Source organism: Ambystoma mexicanum, chromosome 11 (genome assembly GCF_040938575.1).
Source record: "Ambystoma mexicanum isolate Mex_15411 chromosome 11, UKY_AmexF1_1, whole genome shotgun sequence".
NCBI classification, from domain to species: Eukaryota; Metazoa; Chordata; class Amphibia; order Caudata; family Ambystomatidae; genus Ambystoma; species Ambystoma mexicanum.
The window spans coordinates 737,247,796-737,264,237 of record NC_090934.1 but is presented as its reverse complement, the minus strand read 5'-3'; the positions used below and the strand labels follow the sequence as shown (position 1 = coordinate 737,264,237).

At 42.1% G+C, this 16,442-nt stretch overlaps 1 protein-coding gene across 5 annotated transcripts in view; it reads left to right on the top strand.

The window, feature by feature from the left end:
• MICAL2 (microtubule associated monooxygenase, calponin and LIM domain containing 2) overlaps positions 1 to 16,442 on the top strand; it is a 1,393,870-nt gene that overhangs the window by 626,658 nt on the left and 750,770 nt on the right. For 4 of the 5 annotated variants that reach the window (XM_069623637.1, XM_069623636.1, XM_069623640.1 and 1 more), the window contains 3 exons: positions 1,072 to 1,179; positions 1,623 to 1,700; positions 15,998 to 16,184. In XM_069623637.1, coding sequence (XP_069479738.1) covers positions 1,072 to 1,179; positions 1,623 to 1,700; positions 15,998 to 16,184 — 373 coding nt within the window. The remainder of the gene's footprint in view (positions 1 to 1,071; positions 1,180 to 1,622; positions 1,701 to 15,997; positions 16,185 to 16,442) is intronic. The other variant, XM_069623638.1, reaches the window with a different exon arrangement.

Here is a 16,442-nt window from a genome sequence, read left to right as displayed (position 1 = left end):
GCAGCCACTACACCCCGCCCTCATATTTCAGTTTGCAACCCAGGTCGCATGTATGCCTAAACTTCTGCATAAACTTAGCCATGCATTCTTTTAGTCACATTTACCTCTTCCTACCTGTACTTCATCTGTCTTTCACTTTTTCTAACAGTCATTTAGTCATTACAGGGGGAGACCCTCTGTACCCCCTTCCTTTACAACCCATATTTCCCCTAACCCCTCCTTGATTCCCACTCTAACCTTACAGTCATCCTTATCATATCCATCGCCACCATGACAATGTGACGATGCAGACGCACTAATGGTCAAAAGAATTAAATGCATGAAGAAGTAAATGTCTGACGTGAATGTAGAAGATTAATGTGTTTTAGGTGAAGTAAAGGGGGTTGCCATTTGTGATCTATTAAGGGCCATCTCACTCATTTACATTCATGACTCGAGGAACACAAGGTCAATGGCTTGAGTGAAATAAGCATATCTGAGCATGGGTGGAAGGAGTGTTTGTGTTCCTTGAGGTGTCATGAGTGGCGGTATGTAGATGTTGAATAACAGTGGTGAGAGGGGTGAACCTAGGTGGAGAGTGGGTGGGGCTCTCGTGTGCATTAGTGCTGCGACTGGGAGCTGTGTGTGGTCCATTTGGCTGAGAACTCCACACAGGTTAGGTGGGAGCAGACCATGCATGCTGTGTATAAGTCACTTACCAGCAGTGTGTAATCGGGTGGGTATTTTAAGCTTAGTGGTTAAAGTGTTCCTTTGAGGATTCTATAGTTGTTTACGAGGTTACATAAAGTACACCTGTATCCTCATAAATAATTTTGAGTACGAACGTGTGCATTCATGTTTTAAGACATCAGAAAGACTAAATAGACTCCACACGTGTCTTGCATTTGTCGCATGATTCACATGCATATAGCATTCTTGAATGTGACTGCATACTTCTAACACCTGCCTAGATCATGCTTGCGCTCCATCTCTGACTCGCCCAATTTCTCCATTTTTGAATTCCTTCCTGGTCTCACATATATTCATGGTGACTCCTGTCTGTCTTCTTAATCTTCTTCCTTTGCTGGGTAGATGACTGTAGGAAAAGTTTCCAGAGGTGTAGGTGCTATGGCTCAAGTTCTTATCAATCTTTATCTGACTGATCACAGGCCCAAAGTTCACTCTACTTCTCCGGAGCGGGTATGTACAGCAAAAGCGGCAACAGGTTGTCCTGAAGGAGTGTGCATCATGCTTATTATATGTAATATCAATTGCTCAAACCCTAGTATAGTGGAATAAGGAAGAAATGCTCTAGCCCAATATTTGTTTTAAAGGGAACATTTGTAGACTAGACTTAATTCAGAATATAGTCCAAATGATTTGTTCTTAAATCCCTAGCGTCACAATTTAAAACTGAGTTTTCCAACTCGAGGTCTGGAAAAATGTTGGGTTTTCACGATGCCCCTCATTAATATTCATTAGCTATATTTGTATGCAATGATTGTAAGGTCTGTGGCCTTCCAGCCTTCTTCATTTCCTTCTTCATCACACAATTTCTTTTAAATAACAAAGTTGTATTGATGCTGCATTTTGGAATTTGTTTTCCCATATAATACTCCTTAATCCTTTTCTGTTGACTTCAGACGCAGGCGTTGGCCGGAGCAGGGTCTCTTTCTTCTTCTTCTCCTTCTCCTTGTGTCTCTCCTGTTCACAGTGGCAAGGTATTTAGACAGTTTGGTGTGTTTTTGTGCGCGGTCATGGTCTACAACTGCAATGAGGAGCATGCACCTGTGTCACTTTCACAAGTTACAGCATGTCAACGTTTGATCAGCCTTGTAAACTCCATTCACAAATAGTATTGCAGCAAATGTCGATTGCATGGATGAGTTTGACGTAGCAGGCCTTTAATATCTGTAAAGTTGAACGCTAAAAATCGTGTTTTATAAAAGTTATTTCTTACTGTGTGTATTTTAATATGAACCTTTAGGGGCACAACCTGCTATTTGAACAGCCCTCTGCAACCAGAGTTGCTTCTACTGCAAACCGCAATCGCTACTAGACATACCAAAGCTGATACACGGCCTTACCAATGACCCATGGGTGCCGTGCATGTACAGAGTTCGGTCCATGTTTAGGAAGGCATTTCTTAAGCAGGAAGTAAATAATACTTTGGTAAGGCAGCCCATTATATCATTTAGGCTTACCTATTTCTATGCAATTACTAAGCCAGATGTTTCATATCCAGCATTTGGATTATTCATGTGCGTCTCATCTTTGGTATATTGGTGTGCAGTAGTGTGTTCTTGTGTTGCTGTGGGAACAAGAACCACAAACTACTTTTCCCTTCAGTGTTACTTGTCTCAGTGACATATATTGGCCCGTGGTGGGTCAACGGTTACCGCTGTGTAGTTTAGCTGGACCACTTTCAACAACATAGGCACAGTGCGTGTAGACTGTGGTCTACTGTGGGCATGGAGGTTGCGGCAAGTGAGGTGTTCGTTGTGTGAAATTACCAGTAGTTTATTTAGTTTTGATTTGAGCCAGAGGACAATGGAGGCAGCGAAACTTCCTGGGAATAGGGGCTAGTCCAGCCTGTACAGCGACCCCAGGCTATTTAAAAAGCAATTGTATTTTATGCAACTACCCAAACGTTTTACTGTGTATGATCCTGGGTGTGATTTATGAAACATCAGCAAGCAAGGGTTCCACTTTGCTTAAACAGGCAGAGGGTGAGCCTAAAAAACTGTTGTCGAGCGATACGCACCGGCCCCCATAACAAACTTACTACTGCTGGGAAGTACTAGTTCGCAGTGTCCTTGCGCCCCCTCAGATGCATTGAGGTGGAAGAGTGCACCTGCTAACTGCACTGATGCCCAGGGTTCGGGTGAATCTCCTAACCTATCATCGAAGCGAGAGGCGAGGGTGTACAGCCCAATTTGCAGCCTGCCATCAGAATCACAATTGGCCATGGGCCCCGACTGAGACTTCTCGCACAAAGACAGAATGGTTGATCGAGCTGCTGAGTTCGTTCAACCTTCGGCTCACTCCTTGGGGCTTCCATCGTCTCTGCAGTCTTCACTGGCAACTAAATGTTTGCCGCCCCTAACCAGCGCTAATGAGGATTTGTGTAAAACTTTTTTTTACAATGCAGCTGACCGCAAAAACACTGTGAATTTAAAATACAGATGACAGTTAAGTCCCCTCAGCAAAGAGAGTGCCAGATGATACTGCTGAGGGTGAAGTATTAGACCACATATTGCTAATGTCAACACAACATTTGGAGTCTGCTCTATGCAGCAATGAGGAGATGCCCCCCAAGACTCCTCCAACGGTGCATAACGGCTCCTTTGTGGTTCACCACTTTGGCATGGTAACACTGGTACAAGATGACCAGTGCCCGGGATTCTCCAACTCGGGCTATTCAATGGACCATAGTGCTTTAGCAGCAACAATGAGGGACGAAATAGCTTTCATCAAGCACAAGATGGAGTATTTGCAGAACAACACAGCCTTCAGGGGGAAGATTACCAGTGCATTGGAAACCTCATTAAAACAAGGGGTCTATGTAGAGACCCCCCAACAAACATTGTTACAAAATTCATTTTAAATGATGAACAATGCACATCTAAATCTGAGCAAGCAGTCATGTCATCTGATGTCAGGTCAAGCTCCATATTGGGTAGCGACATAAATGGCCTAACTTCCAAGTCGGGACTTATAGACCAGACTGAAGAAAGTCATGAACAGCCCGATGAAAAGGGGATGCCATCATCAAGGTGCTTCATTCTCTTCCGACTCTCCATTGCAATCATGTACAACTAACAGGGGAAGCTGTTGTGGTCGACAAAAAAGCAAGATTGCTACGTTAGAAGGGAGGTGATTATTGATGTTGCTACCATGTCAGCATTAACTATCACACTGGATCTCTTTATCAAGTTATATGAATCCTTGAATGACAGCTTAAGTGATCATACAGCTGTTAACAATGCTCCTCTCTAAAGTAATCTTCATTGAAAGATTTGTCACCGCAATTCAAGGCAATTTCGAGAATGTCTGATTACTCTCTCCATACATTAAGATTTTTAATGGAGCATCTAGTACAAGAAAGAAATAACAAGAAAAGGTGCAAGTTGTCCACAAATGAGCCCATGAGGAGCCTAGAGGTAACCCTAACGTATCCCATCAGCTGGCTGAAATGGTTTCCAATCCATCAGATCCTCCTATGGAGGCACTGCAACTGCATGTGGGCTCTTGCAAACGCTATTATTGAAGATCAGTCTTTACGTGACCCGACACAATCTACACTGGAGGAACTTGCACCTAGCCCAAGTGCAAGTATCGCGGCAGGCGAGGTATCAATAGAAGAAATATATCTTTCTTCAAGTCCATCTCTGTGGAGCATTTCCATTGCCAGAGACTTTGCGATATTCGCTAGTAAAAAATGTAATAAGCAGCAACGAGGTAAGCAATCAGTTGTTAGGGAAAAAATAAAAAAAATGGGCAATGGGGGGAAAAAATGTAAATCCAATGACTTAAGGAAATACTTGAGGAACCTGAAAATCCCAGTTAGTCCAAAGGAAATGGTCATTTGTACTAGGAGGTAGCCAACATCACTGGCACCAGAGCCCAGAGAGGAAGAGCAAACTATAATTGGAGGTTTAAGCTTTGTTCCTGAAGAGGAAGTGCAAAGAGAGGATTCCCCTTTGGCATCAGTAAAGCCTTTTATGAACTTGTCAGTCTATTCAGTAGAAGACCACCCACAACCCCTGTCGAGAATTGGCGACCAGCCCTTCAATCCCCACTCAAATCGGGCAAGGCTGAATTTACCTAGCTCTAGGGTAATGGAAGCAGAAGCTGCGAGTGAAATGAAGGTGATCCCAGACTACAAGGGGCCAAAGACCAGATTCCTCCAGGATAACGGAGGGATGGACACACGACTAAACCTAATCCATCTTTCCAAACATTGGAACAAAGATTGGCTACAATTAGAGTTGTATCCCCTCAGAGAGAATCATGTGTAAAGCAAAGGGACGGACAGCAGTCTTTGCCTGATCAATGGAGGGGATTGGTCCATCGGACGTGAATCACCAGCTAATGTGTAACCCTAGAACGATTGTTTAATATCCTTGAAGGCCTATCCTTAAAAGTGTCTAATGCATTACACCCCTTACACAATGTCCCAAATTAAGATTTGTGAACTCGGGGGACATTGATTTGGTAGTTTCCAAACAAAAATTGCATGGACATGGTAACTGTACACTTGTCATCTAGTTTGGTAAAGACACCCCTCATGGAGGAAGCTGTGGGGTTACATCCACTGGGCTTTGATTTTAAGAGTCATACACAAAACTCAATATGGGTGGGAGCTGCCACACAGTTGGGAGTGGAAACTGTTTTTAGGAGGTGAGGCCTATACATTTAGGTAATGAGGCTCTAGAATTACGAGAAGAACATGGGGACATATACAGTGACTGAAAAACAAATCTGGATTTATTTTTCCGGCTAAAGCCAATTGTATAAAATAACTGTAAATGGACGGGCAAAGGGGTTCAGGAAGAAGAGTGCAGTGTATAGAAGAGTGTGGCCTGAAGGAGCAGGAGGGGTTCATGGGCATGGCTTTCCGAGGCATTGGTCCTGAATAGGAGAGGGGATTAACTGGAGGTGTCACAAAGGTAAGGGGTGTCATGTTGGCATCATGGAACTGTAGAGGTTCATGACACCGCTTTGTGAAGGGCGAACTCCAGTTTAAATCTTTCAGGATTGTGTGCCTTAAGGAAACTTGGCTGCTGGTTCCTCCTTCATTAGATGGCTATTCTATTTTTCTGATAAAGGCAGTCAAGGGCTTGCGGAGGCGACACTCGACGGGCCTCATGATAGCTGTTAAAAATTGTGTGGATTTCCAGGTAGTGTTGGACAAATGCCCTAACCCGATTTGTCCAAATACTGCTCATCTGTAAACCTTTGGAACGGCCATACGCTCCGGAGTGGTTTGTTTTATGCAATCTGTACTGGAATCCGAAGGGGGCCAAGGACCAGGACCTCATTTTCTCAACACATTGAAATATTGCTGTGAGTCTTTGCAGAATTTTGTCTTAATATGTGGCGATTTAAATATTGCTCGTCTAGGGGAGATAAATAACCAAAAAAAGGGGGTTCCACCAGTTGGAGAGCTTTTGGCTAAAAGAAAGGCGCTTTGGTCGCAAGTAGTGTCTAACGTGAATCTTCATATGCTAAATCGGAGAATAGACTGACATTCCAGGGTGCATGACGAAGAAATCTGGTAGCAAAAGTGCGGTATTGGATTAAATCTTTGTTACCAGTAACTTCTTGCCCCGCGTCGCTCGCTTTGAGATTTCGCCATCATCCACTAGCGACCATGACATTTTGCAAATGACATGGCCGACCAACAACACTCCTCTTAGTGGCATACAGAGTTGACCTTGTCATCTCTCAAGGCAGGCGAATGCTGGCGAAATATGTATTAAACCTAAGTCTAAGGCTGTCAGGAAAAGTTCAAGGTCAGGTAGGCAAGCTCCACTCTGTTATTGACTACCCCTTGTTGCTAATGGATTTCGTTTCTACCAAGGGGTGGGGGCAATCGTAGAGAGAATACTCACAAACGCACTTACAACCACAAGCTCGTCTACACAAGGCAACACAGGGGTGGATTTAAAAGAAAATAAAACAAGTAGGAGGTCGCAGTATGCTGACTCTACTAAAAAGAGGAGACAAATACAAAAACTGGCTTAAGTTGTTTAGGTGGGCTATTGTGTTAAAAGACACACAGAACATAACTTGTTATCAAAAATGCACAGTAAAAACTTGGGTGAAACTTGGCACCTTCTAAAATCTACGGTCATTCCAAAAGAAGCCTTACTGGTCAATGCAATTTCAGAACAATGGCGGGTGACTCATTTTAACTGGGAAGGACTTTGTGGTCAAGGTCTTGTGGGGAATGGCAAATGAGATTTGTCAGAGAAAGCTTGTATGATCTAATAAGGGCCAGCATCTCAAGGTCCCGAGGTCCGGACGGAATATCCAACATAATGTTGAAAAATGGTTTTATTCCTAGAGGTCTTGAGTGTGAGAGTTATACCAGCCTCATGGAAGACCTCAATCTTGGTCCCAATTTTGTAAGTAGGGCGCTAGGGAGGCTCGGAAGAACTACCACCCTATCGCCCTTCTTGATGTGATGGGAAACATTTTCCAACTTTGCTCTTGACAAGATTGATGGATTGGGCCACTTGTGCTGGGTGCTACGACTTCTTTTAGTCTGGATTTGTGAGGGGCATAGGCACTAGTCGGAATGTGTTTAAAAAACATCTTCAAGACCCATTTGCTTATGGGAAAGGGCAAAATTTATTTTGCATTTGTGGATCTTGAACAGGCTTTTGATTCTGTCGATGGGGAGTTACTTTGGCTTAAACCAATAAAACGGGGATGCCCATTAGATCTTCTGCAAGCAATCCAGGCTTTTTAAACACACTCCCTGAGGGTAAGGCTAGACAGTGGGGGGCGCTTGTCAAAACCTAAAAGCATGAAAAGCTGTCTAAAACAAGGCTGCCCATTGGCACCAGATCTCTTGAATCTCTTTATATTGGATATTCCAGTCGCTTTGGGGAAGGCTCGATCTTTTCCTCCAAGGTTGAATGGGAGTCCAGTTGGCCACCTGCTTTTTACAGACAATATGGTCTTGGTCGCTCGGACGTCGATATGCTTGCAGCGTAAACTGGAAGCTCCAAAATTGTATTTGGACCAGTATTGGTTGAAGATGAATGATAAAGCAACAGATCAAATGAAAGAGTTTGAATCTTCCAACTTGGTTTATTAAAGGAGGGCAAATCGAAACAGTACAGTAATTTACTGATTTTTATGGTATTTTGAACACTAGTGTGAATGACGCAGCTAGAAATTCTCGGTAAGAGTCAAAGCAAAAGATTTGGCTGCCCAAGGTTCAACCATAATGAAAAGGTATTGTCAATTTTCCTTGAAGCCACTAGTGACCTCCTACAAAATGAAAACAGCGACCATCTTGACCTATGCGTCAGTTTTCTTCTCAACAGCCTATTTGAGTAGGTCTATTTTGGAGGAGAATTTTGCATTTACCACCAGGTACTTCGATGCATGACATAAGATATGAGTTGGGTCTCATATCGTTATACGCTAAGGTGGCATGCAAGTCTTGTTTCTTGTATTGGAAATACGTAGAGAATCCTCCTGTGAGGCTTTCAAAGTGTTAAGAGACCTTAGTGACCTTTTCTGAACCAATACCAAAAGATTGGAGAGCTGCATGTAAACAAATATTGAAAGATTTGGGCTTTATGGAGGACACTTTATGTGAAAACCTGAAGGCAGCAAAGGTTAAACTCTCGGAGAGACTGGGAGGAAACATTGAATCAAAGATCGCAATTGAAGTCTAACCAGGATTCTTCAATGGAAAGCAGAGCATACAACACACTCCCAAAATATCTCAGCGAGTTTCTGTGTGGCTTTTATAGAATTAAGTTTTTACATTTTCGTCTGAATTTGTATCGGACTAAAGAGGTTTCGATCTTCAGGAAACAATGAGACGACAAAACCCTGCACCACCTGCTGTTGACTTGCAAGGGATTGACTGGCAAGCAAACACAGCACTTGGGATTTATTTTGTAAAAGTTCAAAAGCAATAGTTTAGACAATTGGTGGACCATGTTTTATATGGAGGAAAATTAAAAAATGGTCATAGTATTAATTTTATAATGATGGGAATTGGTCTAGGCTGGTTCATATTGAATCTTAAAGATTGAGTACAGGAGAATTACACACACACATGTTTAATAGATGCTGAGTGGACTATGCTATGCTATTGCTATTTTGTATATATGATGGAAGGTCATTATGTTATAAATACATTTGTAAATTTTTTACACAAATTGTGGAACTGTAACTGTTCTGATTTGAATTTTTTGTACAGGTGAAAGGTTTAATTTAAAGTCGATAACCTGAACAATAAATAAATATCTTGTCTTTGGTATATATTCACTGGCCCACATCCACCCAGTTGTGTGTGACCATTTTACCATTAAAGTGATTTCCTCGTCATATTTGTTTTACTTGAGACACATGCAAAATCATTAAGTTGTGTTATTATTGGAAACAGAATGGATTCGAAAATTGGAATCTGTGTGTGCTGTAGTGTAATACACACCTTGTTTTAGTTGCTGAACACTTAATGTTCCTGTTTTAACTACGTATGTCCCTAAATCCACATTCTGGAATCTGGATAAGGAGGAGAATATGGCTTGAGGGGGCGGTTCTTGCAATGGTTTCAGAGACCAAGAGGATTACGAGTGCTGGGAAGAGAATTGTGAGCTTTTTAAGAGCACGGTTTGAGCCACAAGTGGCACGCCTGTCACACACCAATTCAGCCCTCCACTTTTAGATGTCATTATCAAATTAGCGTGTTGTGCAGTTGTCCCCATCAGTGACTGATTTCTTTTCTTCCTGATTTTCAGGTTGAGCAGAGATTGCAATGGTATTATGATCCTATAATAGTAGTGGTCGTCATTTTATCCCTTTTAGTAAGGATCCTAGTCTGAGTAGCTGCTGATCTGGGATCAGGGATTCTTTTCTTCCTCCAATATTCAATCTGGTCTCTGGTAATGTTTGCTCCATATTGATGAACTACCTGAAATCATTCTCTGGTCCATCCACTCATTGTAGGCCATTCTAGCATTGGCAGTATTAACACATGAAAGGCAGTGCAATAGGATTTGCAGTGCTGCTAGAAAACATAGATTTATTTACAACAAACCGGTTCGATGAGTATAACCAGAAAGATAAATGGGCCCTGCACATACTTTTGGCTAATCACTCAGCTGTGGGAGCACCCTTTGTAACTAACATTTTCCCCTTTGTGGAAGTGGATGGAGTTTTGCCTACCTTGTTTTCCATTCAAGAGGTTGCTAGTGGTTCATGAACAGAAAAGGAATAAGGCATCTGGCCAGGATTGGATGCCAGCAGTCCAATTTAGGCAGGGTAAGGACGCTTGGGACGGAGTTACAACTAAAGTTCATAATTCAGCATTGTCATCTGCCCTTTTCCTTTAGTCATGGCAATTGTCCCATGTAATCCAGATATTTAAAAAGCAGGAGGGATCAGACCCAGGGAACTGTGGTCCCATTTCTCTGCTTGATAGCAGGTTTTAGGACAGGTATTTCATCTGTTGCTCTCGGTTGTCGCTGCACCTTGATTCTGTCCCCATGTCTCATTGTGAAAAATTCCAATTTGTACTTCTCTTTAATTTAATTTGCTTGATTGCAGTCCTTTATCGGACGATTTGAGAAGTATGGTACAGGCCTGGGCAAAGCGTGCTTAGCTATCCCAAAAAATCTGCACAATGGGGATGAAGTGCATTTTGGCCACGTTGCAGCTCAATCATTGGTTTCTACTCCAAGCTTGTGTGCATCAGGGCCTTCTACTGGTCCATATTTTGTGAAATTAATGTTTTGGTTTTATTCATTTATTTGTGTTCTGGTTTATAAATTGAACCATACACAATTCCATCTTAAAAGATGCAACATATTTTTTAAAGGTTTAGAAAAATATGGACAAAGACCTAGTAAAAACAAGTGTTAAAACGTATAACTGTACAAAATGCAAAACTTCTAATTGATTCATAAGTGATTTGGATGGTAATCTTAAAATATTAAATGCTGATGACCCAATGATGCAGTGGTAGTGGATTTTCATTTTGTTGAAAGCTGGTGATGCCATTATCTTAGCCAGGACCGAAGCAGCCACCACCGTTTATTGAGAACGCTAAGTTCTCATTGCGATCAGAAGAACTTGAACATTAATGGACCACAATTATGCTCCTTGAGAAAGGATGCAATCTCGGAAAGAAAGCTGTTTTGACTTCACTTAGGAGGTGGACATTTTGTTCTGTACATATGTCTTAGGTTTTCATCCTCGTCTCTGTTGGCTCAGCCCAGGTGTCTGGAGGGGTATTGCCCTTTAACACAATATTTGGTGGGTTAGTGGATGTTCAGAAAATTCAGGTAACTAAAGCTGGGGCCTACTCCGAAGCCCTTTATGGAGATGAAGTGTGTGCTTGTGCTGAAGTTACATTATTGGCTTGTATTAGATGAGAACTGGATGTTTCCTGTCTTATGGATCAGGCTGGTTTAAAACTGAACTCTAGTGTGCCTGACTTTGATCTCGCTCTTTGGCTGATACCTCTAGACATACCCTCAGGGATGTTATATCAATTAACAACACCTCAATTTCTTGTCTGGTTTGTTTAAAATGACTTGACCTGTTGTCTGGGTGAATGTTGATGTGCCCCAATGTGCTGGTTAATTCTGACAGTATAGTTGAGCGGGGGAGATACTGGACTTGGAGGAAGCACCAGTCTCTACTGGCTAGTAAACTAATTCCGCTAGTTGACAATTATTTGCCGGCAGAGCCTCCTGGAGCCAGTCTGCCTTACCTCTCCGCTCTCTGCATGTGAAATTTAGATTGGTGGTATTGCCTATTATGGCAGCTCAAAAGGCTCCACACATTGTCATGGGTGTGTTGTTGCTATACTATAGTGGAAGATGCAGTAAGGCATTTCTTTTTGGCCCAAATACCAAAGTATGAGATACAAAGTCTTACGGTTTTCCATGTTGGATGTTAAGGGATTACAGGACAGCTTTTCTAATGCTAATGTGTCTGTCTGGGGATCCGATTAGGCACCGGTTGATTACTGCACCATCTTTATCTGCAGCGTGGACAGGTGGGCAAAAGCTGCTTTGCTAGTTGCTGCAATTAAACGTTTTAGGGAATTGCTTATGATTTCCTATGTATTCATGTTAGTTTTGTGAGTGAAACTGTAATTGTGTGTTGTAATTTTTAAGTTTTCCAATGGCATTATTTTGCTTCGCAATAACATCTGTTCTGAAAGCTAACACCTGAAAACAAAGTGCTCACCAATACTTTGTAGTGTGAGAGCCGCAAATGTTCAAAACAAAATGCAGTCCCCATGTTTGAAATTTCAATGTCCCAAAATGTTTAAGGTTTTTGTAAGGATTATAAGTAATTCAATTGAAATTAAATAAGATCTGAAAAACATTGTGAGAGCTTGAGAGGGAACGCCTAGGTAAACCATTTTGAATACACAACATGATTATCACTGCCCCTGAGGTGTGCTTTTCCAACATTAATACCACCATCGCTAACAGTAATACTGGTGAGCCTGATCTACCAAGTCTTTTGTCAATAAAAACAATGTAAATACAGTTTATGGTACAATTATTCTTTTTTGTGGAAGGGCTATGTTTACACCTATACAATTCCAACACAGTGTTAAAGAAAGACCCTGAGCGTTGAGGCCTCTATCCTAGGGTCATTGTTTAATAAGGTGTCAACAAATGGTACAATACCAACCTCATGGAGAGCAATGTTAATGCCGCTATTTAAAAAGGGGACGCATACAGATCCAGCTAATTATAGATTCATTTCATTACTCAATGTTATGGGTAAATAGTTTGCTAAGATTGTGTTGGACGCTGGGCAGATTCTGGATAGCTTCCAAACAGGCTCCAGACCGGGCTCAGGGGTAAACCATAATTTAAGGTTAATGGATAAATTGATAACCAGGGCCAGGAAATGGGGAAATCCAGGTCTAGGTACTAATCTAATAGATTTTCATGCAGCATTTGACTCCGTAGACCAGAGTAAACTCTGGAAAGAAAGAAAATGGAATTAGAGGGATGTCCCAGACCTAATTTTGAACGTTATCAAGTGCCTGCATGAGAACACGAGTGTTAGGGTTAGGCTGGATTGTAGGGTGCCACTAAGAAATCAGTCATCAATAGGGGAGTAAAGCAAGGGTGCATACTGGCACCACTACTATTCAACATCTGCTTATCAGATCTGCATAGCATGTTGAGGAAAATTGTGTTCCCCCAAACTCTGAACCACCAAGGTATGTTGTCTCATGTATGCAGGTGACTTAGTGGTCTTTGACCACACCTTAGGAGGGGTGAAAATATTATTGAAGGGTACGTTTGAATATGTAAATCAAAATAATCTGGGGAAGACCAAGATGGTGCAATTTAACTCTTAAGAAAACTACAAACCCTGAATTTGTTATAAGTGGAAATTGGGTAGACTATGCGACCCAGTATACATATTTGGGCCTTGTATTGAATATGAAAGGTGACTATGCAGAAATAATATCCGCCAAAAGGAGTAAAGCAGTGATCTCAACATCTTTTAACTATACATTTGTGTTGGAAACATATGGTTTTAGCCTTGTGGGTATGCTAACATTATATAAACAGTGCTTCTGTGTTATGCAATATAGCTTAGAGGCACTGATGATGTGGGATCTTAAGTGGCTTAACGTTATAGAGGGTACATTTTGGCGTAGGGTTCTTGGTATGGCCCGAGCGTGCCAGTTGAATTATTGCGATTGATGTTCTTACCTGCAATGGCACTTAAGCAAAGAGGTCTTTTTTCATTTGAGCTATTACCTCCCCCAAATGACCCTTAAACTATTGGGCCAATCATACGCAAGTGATCCTGCTGATGGTTACCTATTACTGTTATGCGAGACCTTTAAACGTATAGATTAGTGCCCCGATTGGTAACTCGGTTACCCAGAGCAATTTGTGCAGAAGGTGGGAAAATGGGAGTGGGCCAATAATGAGCATATGGCCACGGTAAAGCACTACAGACAATAGTTGAGGTGCTTCACAAAATCCCAAATTCCTGAATCATTTGCTCCTTTCCCCTAATCCTAACCTCCGAAGATTTATGCTGAATATGCGTACACATAGACTTCCTGTATTAATGGTTAAAGGCCCAGAAATGGGAATACCTGCTTCCGAGAGAACATGTCGAATGTGTAAAGTAAGCACAAGGATGGAATCGATTAGACAGGTGCTAACCAAATGCAAGGAAAACAGACCCTTTTATGACACAGCTGGGTATCGTTGTTGAAAACTATGATGGCATAAAAAACGATGAATTTTGGTCCTATCGCTTAAACGGTGAGAAGATGCCAGTGTATGTTGCCCTGTGTAACATTTGGAAACGGATAGAGCCACTGCTAACAATTGGAATATAGAATGTATTTTGTAGTACGGGTATTTTTATGTACATAGATGCTATTTTACATAATGGGTAGGTGAATGAGTTTGGTGTAAAGTGAAGAAATATTGTATATTTTAAGTATTGAGAATGTAAAGAATCATCGAAGAATAATTGTTTAATATTTATATGTATGTGTAAAGCTATTTATATGCTAATCACATTAAAGTTAAAAACAAAAAATTAAATGTATTTTGTTTTGCTGCCTTCACTTCCTCCTCCCTATAGCAGCTTGGAAAGGCCAAACTAAGCAGTGTAATCCTGAACCAGCTTCATGTTTTTATTTGTTAATTGAAGCACTAAGCGATCTGTCTTTTAGGCAGGTTTTAACATGTTCAGCCATTAAGTTTCATAATAAATGGCAAACCATAGAAACAGGAAATTGATTGTCTTGATGAACTAAGGATTGAGTAGTGATGAACTTCCAGAAACTGATCATAGTATTCCTCTTTATTTGGTCTCGTTATTGTGCACGCTCCTTCAGGCATGTTACACCACTTCCCCAGCTGCTTCTTCCAGAGAATATAGAGCAACATTTGTAATTTGGTTAGGCTGCCATGTTCATGTTCAGGGTGTCTGTACCGCGCACTGTTGGCTTTTGTGGTCCCTTGCCGCCCTGGGGGATATGCAATGGAAGGTTTGTGGGGGCCAGGAGAAGGTTGTTAGTTGGGTTTAGAGAGAGAGAAGCAAGAGAGGTTTTATGTGCTGTTGGCAGCTTCAGTTTGGAGAAACCGGTCCCTAAGCGTTTGCGTTTTTGGTTGGTAGCCATCATGTGGTGTTCAGGTATGATTGTGCTTTGCTAGGATTCATGTTTGGTGTTGAGAAATGCGTGCGGTTTGCAGCTCAGTAGAGGTTTGGTTGTGCTCAGTTCAGGGTTTATAGGTGAGTATGCAGAACGGTGAGTTCCTGGGCATAATTTTAGAGGGGGGACGGGGCACGTTTTCTTCAGATGTCATGTCCCCCCCCCCCAACATTTTCAGCAAAGTTACTCCACTGGGTGAGTTAGTACGGTTAGTTACAAGCAACACTTTTCCTACCCTTAGCAATCCAGTTGTGTGAAAGAGTGCAGCCATTTTCGAGACTTGCATTGTGCTATAGCAGCCCAGGCTCACATGTTACTATGTCAACGAGCCCTCGCAAAGGGCCATTTCTGACTCGGAGGAAGCGGTTCAATTTGCATTTGGATGCAACAATCTGAGTACCAAAATGTGCTACTGCAACTTTTTTATTTCTAACTTTATTTGCAGTGAATGTTTGACAATGTCTTAGGGACCCTTTCTAGCAAGTTGACCAGTCCTCCCGTTCAGTTCATCACTCCTCGCAGCCATGGGATTTGCACTCTGTTAGGACCGAAGTGGCTTGTCCGCCGGACAGCCCAAGTTTTGGTTGGCGAAGAGACATTGCATGCATATACTTTATCCCAATTCTTCAGTGACTCAGCAAGCGGGCACCTCTGATACACATACGTTTAAAAGTCTATTCCCACTTGAGATGCTGATTCCTAATCTTTTGTTACAAAGGTATTCCACTGTTTTGCCGAATGCAACTTTGCCGATGTGTTTTTTTTTTTGTGTGTGCCCTTTTTATTACCACAAATGGTTAGTATAGGTATTGTATATAGAGGGGGCGAGTGCTCCCTTCCCCGCCTGTTTTATCGGTCATGAAAGTTGTACATTCAACGAAATAAAATGTGGTAAAATGTTTGGTAAGCCTTCGTAGATCCGTTAAGTTAAATGTTGGGGTGTTGCAAAACCAGTGAATTTGTATACTCGCCCGCATACTCCTCACCAGTTAGAGCAATATTCTTTAATCTGCACAACCTGTGATGGGGTGGGGGGGGGGGGGCAATGGACCTTTTAGTTTTGTGAATGCACTTACCATACCTTCTCTTTGCTTTCAGGGATCGTTGCGCAAGGAGTTCCCAACCAACATTGGCGGGAGCGATATATGCTACTTCTGCAAGAAGCGTGTGTATGTGATGGAGCGGCTGAGCGCCGAGGGGCACTTCTTTCACCGGGAGTGCTTCAAGTGCAACTTCTGCTCCGCAACCCTTCGTCTGGCAGCCTATGCTTTTGACGTTGATGAAGGTAATGCAAACATGTGCACTATGCTGATCGCCTTCTCTTGCATCAGTACTAGTTTTAGATGGACATAGCTCAAAATAAACTAGCCCATGAAATGAGTTCTTTACTTGGCTTAATTGCATGCCATGGCTAGCTTTGAAGAGCACTAGGAAGACCGCCAGGGGCATAGGAGGGGAAGGAGGAATGGAAAAGGATGGCAAACGAGATGGCTGGAGGAAGGGGAGAAATTGAAAAGGGAGGGTGCTAAACATTTCTGCAGAC